General features: G+C 42.5%; 1 protein-coding gene across 3 annotated transcripts in view; it reads left to right on the top strand.

The window, feature by feature from the left end:
• Nucleotides 1-18,568, top strand: part of CORO1C (coronin 1C) — an 83,984-nt gene that overhangs the window by 37,737 nt on the left and 27,679 nt on the right. For all 3 annotated transcript variants that reach the window (XM_067700458.1, XM_067700459.1, XM_067700461.1), the window contains one exon: nucleotides 15,318-15,440. In XM_067700458.1, the coding sequence (XP_067556559.1) occupies nucleotides 15,318-15,440 (123 nt within the window). The remainder of the gene's footprint in view (nucleotides 1-15,317; nucleotides 15,441-18,568) is intronic.

Here is an 18,568-nt window from a genome sequence, read left to right as displayed (position 1 = left end):
TGTATAGATAGATACATACATATAGATATACAGCATTCTATAATAAATCTTAAATGAATAATTGAGGGATTCTGTAGTAGTAATATCAGAAATATTACCAAAGCTCTATGAAGAGCGAATTGTTGTTTAAGCTTAAGTGAAATCTAAAACAGTACTTTAAAAAAATTACATTAATTCATTCACATACTTATTTCTCAGACATTTGAGCACCTGCTCTGTGCCAGGACCTGTTTCGAATCTTGCTCTTAAAAAAGCTTTGCTAACAGTTGACCTCGATCTCTCCAATGGGGAGGTTTGTCTGTGTCTAAAGGGCTCTGACACAGCGATGGGAGATGAGTTCTAAATGAGGCTCAAGGAAGATGTCACAGAGAAGGTTCTGTTGGAAGTTGGGTTTCTCCTGAGTGTAGGAGCCAGGGATGAAACAGAAGAGGAGCCCAACCAACTCACTAAACTGATGTGTTAGAAGAGGGGCTCTGTTCCCAGGAGGGCGAAGAACGGGGGGGGGGGGGGGGCGGGCCACATTCCTTCTTTCTGCGTTGGGATGGCCTTTTCTCGTATTGGAGAAATGGAATGCTTGATTGGAGGGGGATTGGGAGGAGCTGTAGGACAGCTTTTTGGTAGAAAAATTACACACTTCTTGGCTCTTTTTTTCCTTCACTTCCAGTGTAAATAGTACAAAACTAGTGTTTTCCTTCACTGTTATATGGAGAAGAACCAGGGTAAGCACTGCTCTGCATTTTAGGATTTTTGTTAAAACTGGATCTACGTGGCATCTTTCCACTGTTTCAGCTTCAGGAAAAGGCAGTGACTTCATGTTATATTCATAAAAATAAGGCTCCAGAGTGACATCAGAATGTGCTTGGAGGGTCCCCTTCATATATGATGTCTTAGTTTTTGCACACGGTGGCGTTGCTGTCATACCTCTGTTCTACAGTTGCAGAAATTAAAACTCAGGCTGAGTGACTGCCTGGAGCTGTGGGGTCTTCCGTGGATTAGAACCTAGGTCTCTGAATCTTTATTTGGTTTGTACATGTATATGTGTGTGTGTGTGTATATATATATATATATATATATATATATATATATATATATATATATATAGTTTTGTTTTGTTTTGTTTTTTTGAGGTACGCGGACCTCTCACTGTTGTGGCCTCTCCCGTTGCGGAGCACAGGCTCCGGACACGCAGGCTCAGCGGCCATGGCTCACGGGCCCAGCCGCTTCGCAGCACGTGGGATCTTCCCAGACCGGGGCACGAACCTGTGTCCCCTGCACCGGCAGGCGGACTCTCAACCACTGCACCACCAGGGAAGCCCTGTACATGTATATTTTTGATTAACATTTTTTTCCCACTGAGTGTGAAAGATTTTTTAATAGAAACCGTGGTCTAATTGACACTTAATCCTTTGCATTCTTTCTCTGGGATTAGAAGACTTAATAACAAAAACACTAGCCTGTCAGGGCTCTGATTCTGGCAGCTCGGAGAATTGTCTCAAGGTTTGGAAAGTGCTTGGTCTCTACCGTGCCTTGCGAGTAGACAGTGGCAGTGATGGAGTCGCAGCAGCTCACATCATTGAGGGCTTCCTTTAAGTGCCAGGCGCCGTGCTGATAAGTGCCTTCTTTCATGGACTAGTTCAAAAGAAATGGCAGTCTCCCGATGGTGCTTTTCTCTGTGACCCCCAGTTACTGCCAGCACCTGCTGGATTTGCATTGGCTGCGCCTCCCCCTTACTGTACGCTGCTGACAGGCAATTTCCATTCCCACAAATAGCGGTGCCCCATTTTGGACAAGGGTGGCGATGCTAGTAGCCCTTTGTACAGATGTGGACATCTGGCACAGGGTAGCTTTGGTGTGATGGGCAGGGGCTTTTATTCAGTGCCAGTGTCCTGATGTGTCCTGGGATGCCCATTCACCGCCTCCTGAAATAGATGCTGTCTGTCTGCTACCCTGAGCACCTTAACTGTCAATTGTGTGGGCTGTGAAAGGCTGGGAGGCAGGGCAGGGCCAGCAGTGGAGGATGCGGGGTGGGGGGCACCAGGTGCAGAACAATGACTTCCAAATTACTTCCGAGCTGCCAGCCCCACGAGCATTGCACGGCCTCATTACCACATGAAGTGCCACAGAAGGACCTTTTCATCTGCTCCCAGTGACTGTTTTCCACAGTCTTGTTGGGTGGGGGGGGGATGGGAGGGGGACACCCTACTCACCCCCAGTTAACAATGGAGCACAAAGTCCTGGCAGAAGGAATCTTACCATGTACCCTGGGGCTATTTTTGATTACAGTGAGTGGCTGTGACTCAGAGTGTGCCCTGGCAGATGACGGCTCCCCCCTCCCCTCCCCTGCCTTCCTCCTACCCCCTTCCCTGGAGATGAGCAAGCAGCCTGTCCTTTGTGTGTTTCCTTGGCCGGCCTCTCACGCTGCTGCAGTTCACTGATATGTCCACAGCAGCCGGCCTGCAGGCCTGACAGGGCTCTGACAGTGGTTTTTACCATATATGGCCATCAGAGCGCTGGGGCTGTCAGCCGGCCAGGATCATTTCCTTCCTTTGTTTTGATTGGCTGCCTGGCTCGGAGAATGGTGGGATCTGGGAGTGTGTGGTGAGGGGAAGCCACTGAGTCAAGTGCAAAGAACATTTAACTCTTTCCTGGTTTTCTGGAGCGTGAGTCTGGGCTGAGCACATGGGCAAGTGCTGCTGCCAGAAGCCGCCTTGTATAAACGTGATGATGACCCAAGTCAGGGAAGCAGCGAAGAGCAGGTTTCTGAATACTGATTACTCTACTAAAATAGACTCCAGGTGCAATGGACAGATTTCTGCTGTCCCCGTTTGTCCAGAAGCCTCTTTATAACCATATGTAGTAAACGTTCTGCTCTCACCAAGTTGAATTCCATGCTAGTTGGGGGTGGGACCTGAGCTGAGTCCAGGGAAGGCTGAGCCTGGAGGGCAAGTGATGAGCACAGCACGTGTTGGCTTTCTCAGAGGAACGGGGACTTGGGTTTCCTTTCTGGCTGAGCTTTAAGTCGGGAGTAAATGATACAGGCTACTGAATTGGGTCTCTGCTCCAGTCCTCCTGCTGTTTACAACCACTGCAAGATGTGAGCTGCCTCGGCCATGCAGCCCAAGGCATTTGCCTAAAGAAAAAGAAAAAAGAGAGCTGTGATATTTTTCTGTTTTTCATCCCCACTTCAAGAAGGGTGGGTTTTTGTTCTGAGGCTTGTGGGTAAACCAGTGCAGAGCTGGGATTGGAAGGGGTAGCTCTGGGGCTTTTCCTCATTCACCAAGGGTCCCATGGGAGGAATCTCCAGTGTCATTGGAGATGACACTCAGTACCAAGGGTTAGGCAACAAGTTACTCTCCTTTCTGCTTGGATATTAAATGCTTTGTTTTAATTTCCTGTATTTGCACTTAGTTCGATAGTTCTTTTGCTTTCCAGTTTTTCCTTTCGAGCTGAATTGTATTTTGACTAGGTTCTGCCTCATCTTGGGCTCCTAGTTTTTCTTTGTTCTCAGACCAGAGGGATCGTGTGGAATTACTTGTCTGCATTGATGAGGGTTTTGCTTTATAAATTTTCTGCTAAGTCAGGAAGTTAAGAAATAGAGCTTCTCCATTTGCTGTTGTGTATTTAGGTGTGGTTGAGTAAGGAAATGCCAGCTCTTCCACCTTTTTGCTTTGTGATAATAAAATATCCATAGTTTTATAGTAACTGCCCTCAAGTTCTTAATGGACTTTTAAAATGGTCTGTTCACTATTCAACGCAGTTTTTAAAGAGGACCTGTGATGCCAAAATGGTTTGCTTGGCATTTTCACTTGTGCCCGTAAAGACTGTTCCTTTTCACTCACAGGCAGGGGAGGGCTCTCAGCACCATGCTGCCTCTCCCTGGCAGCTGTGGCGGCTGGCTTACTTTCCAGGACCCGGTAACCCAATCTCTATGTGCTATTCCAGAGCACCTCCTCTCACCCTCAGGGTTGGCGTTTCTGGTTCCCTTAAAGTAAAACCTCCCCAGAATGTTTTATTCCTGGGCCACGAGCTGTCACTCTTGGTGACCAGCCTGTCAGCAGGCCCTGTACTGTGTGCATCGGTCTTCCTGGTAAGCTGCAGGGGTCCCTGTCTTGCTCTTCTGGCCAGTCTCTCCCCTGTGCCACGACCACTGTCACTGTAGCTCCTCCCTGTGAGGGAGCAGGGCCTGAAGAGATTGCAGTGGAACATGTATCCACATAAATAATACTGTTCCAAGAAAAAGGAAGTTGAAAAAAAACGAAAACCCACTTCAATAGATATCCTTTTTTGACTCCTTTGAACTCTGCACAATATGAATGGAGGCCTTATGCCCAGGCTGCAAACTTTTCCTTTGCTTCCGAGCACATGTTTGACTTAACCATTCTCCTTGTGGAGGGTTCAAGAATTCTCAGGGTATTACTCCAAGGCCAGTAATGAGGTATTATCTCTGCCTTTGAAAAGATCTTTTAATGTATGGACAATATGATAAAGTTACTGAACTTTGGACACATCAAGTGATTTTGATGAGCATTTTTTCCTAAAATGAAAACCTGTATGAATATAAAGTAGGGAATGAACAGTTTGAAAATCTTTGTTCCTTGAGTCAGGGTGGGGGGTGGAGTGGGGCCTGTTTGGGCCTTACATCTGAGGGTGGTGTAACCAGTTTGGATAAATAATAAGCTCAGATTATAGTAATGGATTATAAAGTGGCTGGATTATAAGAAGAATGCAGATGAGAAGTTTGGAGGGAGGTCCTGGGAGGGAGCTTCCTGCTCTGGACTAGCTGAGGGAGATGGCCTAGGAAGCGATCACAACCCACCGCCCCAGACCAGCTTGCGTTTCTAGAACTGAATCCAGAGTGTAAACTAGAAGGACATTGTATGTCGAATACCCTGAGCATCTGAAAGGGGAATATTTGATTTGAGTGATAAAAGTAATGGGTGTCACTTTTTGGCACCATAGGAGTTTTTTTTTTTTAACTTTGTGGAAATGTATGTTAGTTGTGAGAAAGAGTAAGCCTGCTGGGTAAAGTGTTATGTGGCTTTAACCAATGTTACTTTTGGAAGGAACCAGTAATTATTAGATTGAGCCTCGTTGGCACCAGTTTGGTAGTATCTTCAGTCTAATATTGAGTGAGCTAATGTGTGGCTCGAAAACAATTACCATGTGAGGGGTCTGTCTTACACTAAGAAACAATCATTCTGAATGATTAATGCAAAGGTCATATGGGAAGCATCCCAATGTTGTATTTTGAGACTTTGGGAGGGTGAAAATGTCTGCACCTGTAAAATACGCCATTAGCTTCCTTGAAAATACATCCTAGGGTGGAACTCCTTTATAGAAACATCTATGAGAAGATTTCTGTACGTGTCTGTTTGTATATATTAGAATTCTTTTGATTGAACGGTAGTGTCTTCGGCGTGTGGGATGAGTGCACTTCCTAAATATGGATGCCTTTTTGAAAGGAGATATGACAAATAAGTAAGATAGGACCTCCCTGGTGGTGCAGTGGTTAAGAATTCGCCTGCCAACGCAGGGGAAACGGGTTCGAGCCCTGGTCTGGGAAGATCTCACATGCTGCAGAGCAACTAAGCCCATGTGCCACAACTACTGAGCCTGTGCTCTAGAACCCGCAGGCTACAACTACTGAGCCCACACACCGCAACTACTGGAGCTGTGTGCCTAGAGCCTGTGCTCGGCAACCAGAGAAGCCACTGCAATGAGAAGGCTGCGCACTGCAACGAAGAGTAGCCCCTGCTCGCTGCAACTAGAGAAAGCCTGCGTGCAGGAGTGAGGACCCAACACAGCCAAAAATAAATAAATAAGTAAAATAAAATTACCAAAAAAAAAAAATAAGGTACACTATTTGATATAAATGGATGCAGTTGTGGTTTCCTATTCAAACTAATGGGAAATACCTTTACAACTAGAAATATCGTTTCATAAGAGTTACATTGAATTTTGTATGCCTAAGGAGGAAATGTTTTTGCCAACTTATTTAAAATTATAAACATTCCTTCTTAGAGCAGTTTTACAAAGATATGTATTTACTGATGCTTCAATTTTGATTTTTCACCCCTCCCCCTCCAGAAAGAAAGAAAGCGAGCCTGTAGGAGGAGAGTATTGCCTAACTCTGTGAGCTTAGTTGAAGCATCAGTCTCCAGGAGCTCTGCTGAGGCTTTTGGCTGCTTTGAAATTTTTGAGGGCCTTCCCCATACCCAAAGTGAATGATAGTGCCGGTGTCTAGGTGGTTTTCTGCCACTGTAAGGGTTGCTAGCCAGAACATGTCAAAGCCATCAACCTCAGCTTGGGCCGCCACATGGAAATTGTGCTGTCACACCTCTCCCTCGTGCCAGCTGTACGCACACTTTGGAGGCTGCATTTTCCCTGGGGCTCATATTGCTGGGCCTCCTGCAGGCCACCGGATCTTTTAGATAATAATAGTCCTTAAGTCAGTGCCCTGACCTATTTCACCAGCGTCCCACAAGTGTATGAACTGGGGTCTGGGCCAGAGCCTTTGGGAACCTTGGTGTTGGTCATTTTCGCCACTTGAGTTGACTTGCTGGTAATTCTCATCCCTTGGAGTTTTAGCTAGAGAGGTACAATAAAAGCTCTATGGCATGTGATCGGGATAACTAGTAAGTAATCAATACATTTGAATAATTATTTAAAGCAAGAAATCTGAATCTCCAACTGGCTAGTCTCAGCTAAACTTTCAATTCCATGCTAGCAAAGTAGTAATATTCTAGATGATGTAACTGAGGTGATGCATCCTTAATGAAACAGTGGACTGATTTGTTAGTAAATGAAATTATTCTATATGTAACCCTTGGGAAATTGATGAGTAGTTATTAAATCACTGTTCAGCCAAAAAAGATACTTTAAAAGGTGTTATTAAGTTTTTGTCAGTCTTTCTCCCAGCCTCAGCATTCATTTAAACTTGCTGCTTAGACGTGCAGGTAAGCCGTGTTGTCACCATGACTTGCAATGATGTCTTTCTGAATGGTCCTTCACAATCTAGAATTAGACATGGATTCCTTGGTTTATTCACGGGATGATAAATGAGGATGTGTCATGATTATGAATGAGAAATGCATTCTCATTAGATCCCAGGGCAAAATGACTTTCAGAAGTGATGTGCCCTCATCTTTACCATATAAGGCCGTTACTGTATGGTTTCCTTCAGTTTCCGTGGACTTGAGCTCTCAGCAGTTTATAATTGCCCAGCTCCGCCCTTTTAAAGATACATACTTATGGGTGAAATATGTTGTTGTGCTTTAGGTTTGATTTTGTTATGGGTAAGAAGCTATTTGGAGGTGCAAGCCCTTGGAATCACAGCAGCTGATAACTTGACTGTGTGTGGAGCACACCCTGTGTGTAAACCCATCATTGCACATTTAAAACGGCATTTTTTTCTCTTACTTCTTTTTGTTCCTCTATCACTGTCAGACATTTAGTCGATTCCCTTTCTGTTGTGCTGCAGGATGATGCTACTTTCCCTGTTTTATTTGTTGTAAGGATTTATGATGATGTTATAACCAGAGGAAGCAGCTGTTTGCAGGGTATCATTTTTTATTAACTTGTGTTTCTGATGACCAGCTGCCACTAATTTCAACATTACTCTTGTGCCTTTTTCACAACCCCATGGCATAGTGGAAATTTTCTTTCTCTGTAGAAACCTAGTAGGATTGTCAGTGGTATTTTAGACGTCTGCTTCTTGGTTTTCTCTGTTCCTATTTCTTTACTTAGAAAGTGGGAATAATAGGGTTGCTGTTTCATGAAGGTAGTTGTGATAATGCACATAAAAGATTGTCCTACAGTTCTTAGCATGTAACGTAAGCACTCTGAAAGTGCTAGCGATTTTTATTACTAATTATTTGTTTTTGATAGAAAGGGGGGAAATAAGTGGCAGTTGTCTTTTGAATTACATTCAAGTTCCCGTGAAACTGTTGGGCTCTTTATTACTTTTATGCTATAGACTTGTCGGGGCTGAGTTGAGAATGGCAGAAACGCTTCTTACTATTCTCAGATATCTTACTTGATTGAAGAATACTGGTGAGTAGCTATTTACTTTTGGCCAGGGTTGTATAATTTTAACCTTAAAAAGAAAAGTCATTTAGTAAGCTTCTGAGTATAATTAAGAGCAACTAGTATTAATGTACTACCAGATTCCCCTCAAAATTGCTGTATATCTGAGCAAAAGCTCTTCCTAGCCCAGATTGAAAAAAATTATTTGGTGTCCTTGGATGTTTAGAGTTCACTGACTATACTCTGCCATCAAGGATGCCAGATGGGGTGTGCTGGGGTGAGCCTCCGAATGCAAAGACCCTGGGATACAATAAAACATTTCAGGTAGAAAAACTCTTTTCCTTGGGATTAAAGGGTTTTTTTTTTAGATTTTTAAAATAATTAATTAACTAATTAATTTATGGCTGCGTTGGGTCTTAGTTGCAGCACGTGGGATCTTTGTTGAGGCATGCAGGATCTTCACTGTGGTGCGTGGGCTTCTCTCTAGTTGTGGCTTGTGGGTTTTCTCTTCTCTAGTTGTGGCGCACAGGCTCCAGGGTGCATGGGCTCTGTAGTTGCGGCACGTGGGTTCCAGAGCACGTGGGCTCTGTAGTTTCCGGCTCACGGGCTCTAGTTGAGGTGCGTGAGCTCAGTAGTTGTGGCATGCGGGCTTAGTTGCCCCACAGCATGTGGGATCTTAGTTCCCTGACCAGGGATCGAACCCACGTCCCCTGCATTGCAAGGCGGATTCTTTACCACTGGGCCACCAGGGAAGTCCCATAGATTTTTTTTTAATGTAAATTAATAACAATATATTGGTGTGTTTCTCAACTTTATTATATTTTAGTTATTTTTTAAAAATAGGAAACAAAATAATAGGACACTCATGTACTCACCTACAAGGTTAAACAGATGTTAATATTTTGCCATGTTTGTTTCATATCTCCCTTTTTTGAAAACAGTAAAGCATAACAGACGTAGCTAAACTACCGTTCTGCTTTCCATTTTTTCTCCTTCCCCAGAGGTAATTGTCTCCTCAAAGTTGGTATGTATCATATGTTTGTACTTTATTACATGTGAATGTACCTATAACATAGACTATTATTTGGTATGTTTTAAACTTTTATATAAGTGATATTTATTCTCATACCAAAGGACAGTTACATTGCTTCTGCTTTTTTCACTGTTTCCAACAGTGCTTCCATGAATACCCTTGTGCAAAATATGGGAGCGTTTCTCTCGCACAGACCATCAAGAAGTGGTATTGCTGAGGGGCGGGCAACTTCAGCTCCAGTTGTTTCCAAATTGCTCTCAAAAGGAATCGTAGCAGGATACTCTCCTGTGCGTAGTTTTTATGAGTTCCTCTTTCCAAACATGTTTGCCAGCACTTGTATTTAGACTTCTAAATTCTTGCCAATTTTAATAGGTGTCAAATATTACCTTATTGTTTTAATTTGCAGTTCCCTGATTACCAGTGAGATGGAGTACTTGCCATACATCTGTTGGCTTTTCAGGCTTCCTTCCCTGTGGATCCCTGTTCATATCATTTGCCCCTTATTCTATTAAGTTGTTTATTGATTTTGTCAGGTGTATATTTTATGTATACATACATGTATATATGTATGCATATACACACACACACGTACATACAAAATCTTCTCCCAATCTGCAACTTGTCTTTTCACTTTACTTGTGTTTTTTGAGAACAACCCACACTGCTGAATTTGCATTACTTTTTTTCCCCCTCCTTTTTTGAGGGGAGTTTGCATCAATATTTATAAGTCACATAACCCTAAGTTTCTCTTCCTTACACTGTCCTTCATATCAAGGTGGTACATTCCTTATGTAGTGAGTTCAGCAGTGCGCTTTTATTTTTTATTCTCTGGGAACACTGGTTTGAGATGATTTCTTCCTTGAATGTTTGGGAAAACTCATCTGTAAAACCATCTGGGCCTATTATTTTTGGTATTTACTGATTGATTTTGGGTGGGCAGTGATGTATGGAGTTACAGTACTGGTTCTTTTTTATTATTATTATTTTTGGCTGCGTTGGGTCTTCATTGCTGCATGCGGGCTTTCTCTAGTTGTGGCGAGCGGGGGCTACTCTTTGTTGCGGTGCGCAGCCTTCTCATTGCAGTAGCTTCTCTTGTTGCAGAGCATGGGCTCTAGGTGCGCGGGCTTCAGTAGTTGCAGTGTGTGGGATTCAGTAGTTGTGGCTTGCGGGCTCTAGAACGCAGGCTCAGTAGTTGTGGCACATGGGCTTAGTTGCTCCGCGGCATGTGGGATCTTGCTGGACCAGGGCTTGAACCGTGTCCCCTGCGTTGGCAGGCGGATTCTTAACCACTGCACTGTGGGAAGCCCACAGTACTGGTCCTTTTATGATTCTGGGTCTCTTTAGGTTTTCTGTTTATTGAAGGAGTTTTGATACATCACACATTTTCTAGGAGCTTACTTATTTCATCTGGAATTTTAAGTTTTGTTTTAGCTATATCCCACAAGTTTTGATATGGCATGTATTTACTGACCAATTTTAACCTTTTTCTGTTGGCTATTATGACTTTCTATGTGAATTATTTAGTAAATTAGAAATTTTGGGGGGACTTCCCTGGTGGTGCAGTGGTTAAGAATCCGCCTGCCAATGCAGGGGACACGGGTTCGAGCCCTGGTCCGGGAAGATCCCACATGCCGTGGAGCAACTAAGCCGGTGAGCCACAACTACTGAGCCTGTGCTCTAGAGCCCGCGAGCCACAACTACTGAGCCCGTATGCCACAACTACTGAAGCCTGTGCACCTAGAGCCCGTGCTCTGCAACAAGAAAAGCCACTGCAACGAAGAAGCCCCTGCTCACCACAACTAGAGAAAGCCCGCGCTCAGCAACGAAGACCCAACGCAGCCAAAAATAAATAAATAAATTCATTTTTTAAAAAAAGAAAAGAAGAAGAAGAAGGCTGATACCGTTTATGTTCCTGGTACGGTAGGAAGGGTAGGAGTGATGTCGAGGACTTGGATAGGTTGGCAAACACTTTTAAAAAAAAACAAACTTTTCAGATGCTTTGGAGATTTTTGGCTTGTACTTTTCTGTTAATTTTTAATTGTATTGCGTTGTACTCAGAACATGTTCTGTACAATATCGATTCCTTGGTAGTTTTTGAGATTTGCTTTGTGGTATTCTATTTGGTGATTTTAAAAAAAAATGTTTATTAGTGTGCTTGGAAACAAAAAGAAATGTGTGTTTTAAAATGTTGGCTATGGGCTTCCCTGGTGGCACAGTGGTTGAGAGTCCGCCTGCCGATGCAGGGGATGCAGGTTCGTGCCCCGGTCCGGGAAAGTCCCATGTGCTGCGGAGCGGCTGGGCCTGTGAGCCATGGCCGCTGAGCCTGCGCGTCCGAAGCCTGTGCTCCACAACGGGAGAGGCCACAGCAGTGAGAGGCCCGCGTACTGCAAAAAAAATAAATAAATAAAAATAAAAAATAAAATAAAATGTTGGCTACAAGTTGTATATATCCGTTAGATCAAGCTTGTTACTTTTGTTAAAGCCGTTTATATTCATACTGATTTTTGTCTGTTTGATCTCTTAAGTCTTTATTACAATCTCTTAAGATTATGGTTTTGTCATTTTCTCCTTGTACTTCTGTCAATTTCTGCTTTAATTATTTTGAAGCTTATGTAGTTAGATGAGTTAAAGTCCATAGTGACTATAGCTTTTCTCTGATTTGTTTCTTTAAATGTTAAAATGTAATCTTAAATAATGCATTTCACCTTAAAATCTATTTGTTCTGGTATAACCACCTGGTACATATTTTTATATCTCTTCCCCTCCTTTAGTTGCCTTTTTGTATTATTATTTTGTAAATGTGTCTTATAGCTGGTTTTAATCTGATCTGAAGCACCTCGTCTTTTAGCAGGTGAGTTTAAGTCATTCATATTTACCGCAGTTTGTGATTTATGGTTGGTTTTATTTCCACCATCTTATTTTGTGCTTTCTAGCTTTCATGCTTTTTCTTGCCCTTTTTTCTTTTTATTTCCTCTTTCTCTTATATTGAATGAGTTTTTAAAATTCCACTAACCTTCCTACCACTCCATACACTTTTTGGAAGTTATATATTCTCTTTTAGTGTTTACCCTTAATTTTAACATACTTACATGACTTAAAGTCTAAAACTAGTCAAATTTTCTGCCTTTTTCTAGGGAAGGGCCCTGAAACCTTTGAATTCTGATCATATCTTTCTATCTTACATGTTATTGTTGTTTAGTGTTTTAGTTCTGCCTTGTCTTACCTGTACTCCAGTTAGTCATAATTACTACTGTTCTATACAGTCAATGCCTATTCACATTGACCACATTTACCAATTTGTTTGCTCACTTCTTGTTTTGGTATCCCAGTTCTTTCTTCTGGTTCACTTTCTTTTCCTGAAATAAGTCCTTGAACTTAGTTCTTTGAAATTAATTTTGAAATTCTTTGAGATAAGTCCAAGAACTTAATTCTTTGAATAAGAGTCTTTAAATGGTAAATTTTCAGTATCTTTTTGTTTAAAAATGTTGGGGTTGTTGTTTGTTTGTTTGGTCATCACTTTTGAATGATAGTTTATCTGGGCATAGAATGCACAGATGGTTGTTTTTCTTCCCATTTCTGAGATAGTTTCTGATGTCTTTGTTTCTGTACTTGCTTTTGAGAAGTCTGCTCACAGCTAGTCTAGTTATTCTCTCTGTAGGTAATCTGTCTTTTCTCTATGGCTGCTTTGGTTTGAGATTTTATCTTTGTTTTAGGTGTTCTGAATTGCACTAGGATATTCTACTTGGGACCTGTGCTTCTTCAATCTGAAGACTTATGCCCTCAGTTAAACTTGGAAAATCCTCAGCCTTCATCTCTTCAGTTTTTTGTTTCTCTTGCATTCTCTCCTTCTGGAATGTCTGTTGCAATGTGTGTCAGACCTCAACCTGGCCTTTGTGTCTCAGAATGTTTTAAATTACTAAATATCACACATTCAAGAGAGTAACTATATCTATAGCTTAAATAATAATAATACATAATAAAACAGTAATAATACTAGAAAATAAAACACCTGTGAGGTCACCGCCAGCACCTTGAGTAGTAGACCATGATGTGGGGTAGGAACTCCAGGGGAGGAGCACTCACAGGGGGAATTAGGTGAAACTACCTGGCTTGGGTGCTTAGTAGCAGCTCCTCCTTTAAGGAAGGGTACGGTCAGGGGTGTTGGTAGAATGGATTCCGGCAGTTGTTAAATTTTGGGTAACGTTTTTTGAGCACTAGAGGTGCTGGGGCGATACCAAGTGCTTTACCTTGATTGTCTCAGTTAATTCTCACATCAGCTCTTGAAGAAAGAATTCTAGCGTTCTCATTTTACAGGTGAGAAACTGAGGTCATTTGGCCAGAGCCTCGGGAGAAAATGGCAGCGCCACACCCCAGCCCTGGCAGCCTGGTCCCTGACCCTCACTGCTTCTCGGCCTGTCAGTGACCCACGTGGCTTCTCATACAAGACCCAGGTTCTCTGTAATATTGTGTTTCTTCCTTGGTGTTTTCGTTTATGAATTCCTGTTTTTGGTGATGCAATTCAGGAGACCGAAACTCTGGGTTGAATTAGTTTTGCAAGAGAAAGGGGGAGCGTGTGAAAAAACCCAGGCCTCAGGTCCGTAGGCTGGTGCACCTTCACACCTCAACTCAGAACTCACCTTTCTGCGCAGAAAACCTTCCCAAAGGCTGGAGCCCCCGCACAGCTGCTTGAATGTCCTTCTTCTGTGTTCCTGCCGCCTTGGGCCTGTCCTGGTGCTGCACGTCTTGTGCTGCGCTGTAACTGGAGCTTTAGATGGACTCCACGCTCGGCCAGGACGTGGAGGGCGCCCTGCTCACCTCTGTGTCAGCTCAGCTCAGTGTCTGGCCCAGAGTTCACGGATAACACACGCTTGTAATTCTTTAATGATTGAGTAAGTTAACATTATACAGGAAGAACTAATAGTAAGCGCCAGCTTTTTATTGAGTAGTTACTGTGCTCTGGGTACTCTAATTAATTTAGTTACTGTGCTCTGGGTACTCTAATTTTTTACACACCTTATACAGATGGTTGTAATGCTAGGTTATGATTTACCTCATTTCTCATTTACTCCTCACGGTAATCCTGGGAGGTAAGTATTACTGTTACTCATTTTACAGATGACAAGCTGAAGCTTAGAGAGATTACCTGTCTGAGATCACACACTGTTTAACCAAGAGAGCCTGGACTTCAATCCATATCTGTCTGACTCTGGAGCCTGTGGTCTTTGTGCTTTAGCACACTGCTTCTCTGGAGATTTCCACAGTCAAGTCAAAGTGGAGAAATCCAAATTTACTGATCTTGAAAATTTTCCAAGAAGCCTGCCCCCGTGTTCTGACAGCTGGCCATAACAGGAGAGTAGCATCAACCAAAAAATAGGTTCACTTTTGCATTGTGGTGATTCCTTTCTGTTCACCTGCGTTTAGCATATGTAGAAGAACGTCAGCAAGGACTGGCATTAACCTTTTTAAAAAGAAGCAGCCTTTGTACAGCTGTTGTTGTAATAGCATTTGTCTTGGTTAACACCAGACAAAATTGGTCCGATAAGCCAGATTGGCTGGTTAGGTTCAAGTGTGTAACATGAGCACGTTGTGATGGTTGCTATGACCAACATTAGAAGTTGTGTTCTTAATGAGATGTGGATCTGGGTAATGGCTGAGAGCTAAGCTGGTTAATTAGAAGGCCCAGCTGGCGTTTCTGTTGATGGAAGAGACCGAGACGTTGAAACGTACTATGTCCTTCGGCCGCTGAGCAGTGGTTAAAGCTTTTCTTTTCATTACCTTCACTTTGCTTGCTCACTGGAAGTGCCATCCACTTGCAGAACTGTTAATTTGTATATTCAAGGGCATTAGCTTATCATATTAAAGGTTATATTTTACATTTTGAATAATACCAGGTTTGGTTTTTTTTTTAAACAGTAAAAACACACCTATAATTTACAGTAGGCTATTGTTAGAATTGTATTGTGATGAAAAGACTCTTGTATTCTCTTTTGCTGTGTCTATTAATGCCATTGATTAAATAAAATCTCTGTGGTTCTGGAAATGTAGATCCTTGATTTGATGGAGTATCCTTGGTAGTAACTGTTTTTTAGAAATGCAAGTTGACATTTCTTAACAGTTGACGTTGGCTGATATGAACGTCATAATTTGTAGATTCTTGAGAGTTTGGGGTAGAAGTAATAAAGGAGAAGTGGGTCTGACAAAACATAAGAACTCTGTGGCATTGATGTTACATAATAGGTCTGTTTCTCTCTCCTTTCAGACTGGTCGAATTGACAAATCCTACCCCACAGTGTGTGGTCACACAGGACCAGTGCTGGACATAGACTGGTGCCCACATAACGATCAGGTCATTGCCAGCGGCTCAGAGGACTGCACGGTTATGGTAAGTTCCCTCGGTGTGGCGGGCACACAGGCCAGCGAGACTCACCTACTGCCTTCAAAGAGTGTGTGTGTGTGTAGGCTTGAAATGCAGAAAATCATAGAGCTTTGATTGTCCATTGGACTATACAAGAATTTAGTGACACTGAAGTTTAACTGCAGATAAGCCGTTTTACAAGTTTATATCAGGGAGTTGTACTCTCTTGTCTTTTTCCTTCTTTTGCTTCTGTGTGTGCGCATACTTGTTAACAGTTGACACATCTGCTTGATGGGAAGATTTTAGGGAAAGTAAAATGACTTTCAAATAATTCTGTGAATGCCGTTACACCACATGACCTTCCTCCCCTCTAAAAAAGGAGAGATAAAATTGCTACCATGATATATTACAGTGCATATTACAGTGAAATACGATGCCAAAGGTTATATAGATAGATGGAATGTGAAACAGATATTGAAAGATAATAAAGAGTTTTTGTAGGTGCTTATTTCCAAGCTAATGTCTAGTGGACCCTGGTTAACGAAGTCGTTTTTATGCAGATATACAAATAACCAATTTGAAAGGTTGTTAAAGTAAGTTCTGTATGTTCCCCGGTTTAGATTCCAAAGGTAGGTTATGTATGAAACCAGGCTTTGGAGTACTTGTGAATGAAACCACGCTTTGGAGTACTTGTGAATGTGAAGCTTCTTGTTCTTGATTGTGTTCTTCTTAGCCTTCAAATGTAATTATGAGTTTGGATCCATTTTTAATCCTAGCGCAACATCTGCTGCAAAGACTGGGCAAGAGCGCAGACAGGGAGCCCTGAAGTCATGCCTGGAGTGGATGCAGGTCGTCCCTCAGGCAGCCTCACACCTGGCAGGTGGAGAGCTGCAAGACCTGCACTCTGGTTATCCCCCTCTTGGTTTTCTGTGCACTGAACCAGACTTAGAAACATTGTTTGGAAGGCTTTGTTAATTACAGTTATTTTACATAAAAGGAAATTAATTCCTGAACTGTGCCATTTAAACGTTTACCCATTTTTCCTCATGGACTTTTGGCTAAGGATAACTCCTCCTGTGATCTCGTGATTTTGGCAGCCAAAGTGTATTAAAGAAATATGCTGCTATTAAAAGGAGTTGTTCCATTTAACATGCCTTGCTAAATTGATCATTTGAATGGCTGCAGACACATTTTGCTAAGGGGAAGGAACAGTAGACCTGATGCCCAAATCTTAAACTGAGAGTCTTAACCTTTCTTGGAGAAGCGGGTTTGATCCATCCCTCCCCATCTCCAGCATTATTGGTCACATTGCCCTTTAAAAAAAAACCTTTGTATTATAAAACAGACTAAACGAGCAGTTAAGTGAGTTCAATTAAGTGAAAAAGTGAATTGAGGGACTTCCCTGGTGGCACAGTGGTTGGGAATCTGCCTGCCAATGTAGGGGACACGGGTTCGATCCTTGGTCCAGGAAGATCCCACATGCTGCGGAGCAACTAAGCCCGTGCACCACAACTACTAAGCCTGCGCTCTAGAGCCCGCGAACCACAACTACTGAGCCCACGCGCCTAGAGCCCATGCTCCGCAACAAGAGAAGCCACTGCAATGAGAAGCCCGCGCACCACAACAAAGAGTAGCCCCCGCTCGCCACAACTAGAGAAAGCCCACCCACAGCAACAAAGACCCAATGCAGCCAAAAATAAATAAACTAAAAATAAATAAATTCATTAAAAAAAAAAAGTGAACTGAGTTAGGAGGTTTATTACTGAGTGAACACCCTGTGACTGCCACCCAGGTCAAGAAATGGAACTTTCCCAGGCTTCTCAGTCTCTTCCCTGTGCCCCATCCCAGTCCCCATCCACCCCTCCCTCTCCAAGTAACCAGTAAAACTCACTTCCTTGCCTTTCTTTGTGGTTTTAATCACTCAAGTGTGCGTCTCTGGACGCTAGAGCTTAGTCTTCCAAGTTCTAAAAACTTGATATGCCTTTTAAGTCTTTCCTAATCTACAGGTTCCTCCTCCATCCTTTTCTTGTTGAAGAAGCCTGATCTTTGACCTGTTGCTTCCAGAAGTCCAGAGTTTGCTGATTGCACCCTCGTGGTCCAGTTCAACCTGCTACTCTGTCTTTCAGATTCCCTGCAAGTTGGCAGCTGGATGCTAGAGCATGATTAGATTCAGATTCCATCCCTTTGACAAGCCTAGAGCTCGTGCTCTGGTCTCCCTTCAGGAGGCACGAGGTGTCAAGATGCCTGGTTTTTTGCTGTTTTTTGATTTGTGATTGATGCCCAGCACCTAGATCCAGCAACTCATTAGGGGGTCTCAAAATGGTGATATTAAATGCTGTGATTTTGTTTTCAGTTTTCAGCTGGTAAAATTTTTAAGGTGATGCTCTCTCTTATCTACTGTTTAGTTACCCAGGAGTATAGTTCATATAGGAAAGCAGGATAAATGCTTGATTCTTTCCTTTTATTTACCCAGTTTTCAAAATAATGAATTGGTTCTTTATCTTCCTCAGAAGGTGACCAATTAGTTTTTCATTTGGAGGTTTTTTTCCCCCTTTCATTTCATTTTGAACTGAATGGGTTTCAATCTGTTACAATTCTTTTCTCAAAGCTCAGGGGATTCAGTCTGTGTTAATGGGAACCTCTTCACAGTTCCTGAGTCCTTCTGAAGTGACCCTACTTGTTTCTGTTGCTTCCTTGCTCTTCTGTATGTCCAGGTGTCTCAGGCCCATCCCTGACCCCACACCTCAAATCCGCCACTTCTCTCAGAAGCTCTGGTTTGTTTTAATGGAAAATGGAGTTTCTAGATCACTCTCTGAGTGCTTAGGGATGCTCATTGTTACCGTAGCAATCATTGTTTTTAAGACTTTGCAGTAAATTTGGCTAGAATATACATATATATTTAAAGATATAATACCTTGTGACTTCGTCTTAATCTTTCCAGTTCAAATTCAGGACTGTATAGTTTTTACCTAACTTCTTTAATAATACATCTCTGCTCCTTTCTTTCACACCAAGAATCCTGGTTCTCAGGAGTTCAGGATGAATTAGAATATCCTAATCTATCTCATTTGCTTTTTCACAGTATACATACAATAGTCTCACACTAAAAATACTAAGAGTATCACCACCATTATGATTACTGAAAGCAGTTTAAA

The sequence above is a fragment of the Pseudorca crassidens genome, chromosome 12 (assembly GCF_039906515.1).
Source record: "Pseudorca crassidens isolate mPseCra1 chromosome 12, mPseCra1.hap1, whole genome shotgun sequence".
In the NCBI taxonomy this organism is placed as follows: domain Eukaryota; kingdom Metazoa; phylum Chordata; class Mammalia; order Artiodactyla; family Delphinidae; genus Pseudorca; species Pseudorca crassidens.
The sequence above is the reverse complement of the archived record's forward strand: the minus strand, read 5'-3'. Positions and strand labels throughout refer to the sequence as shown.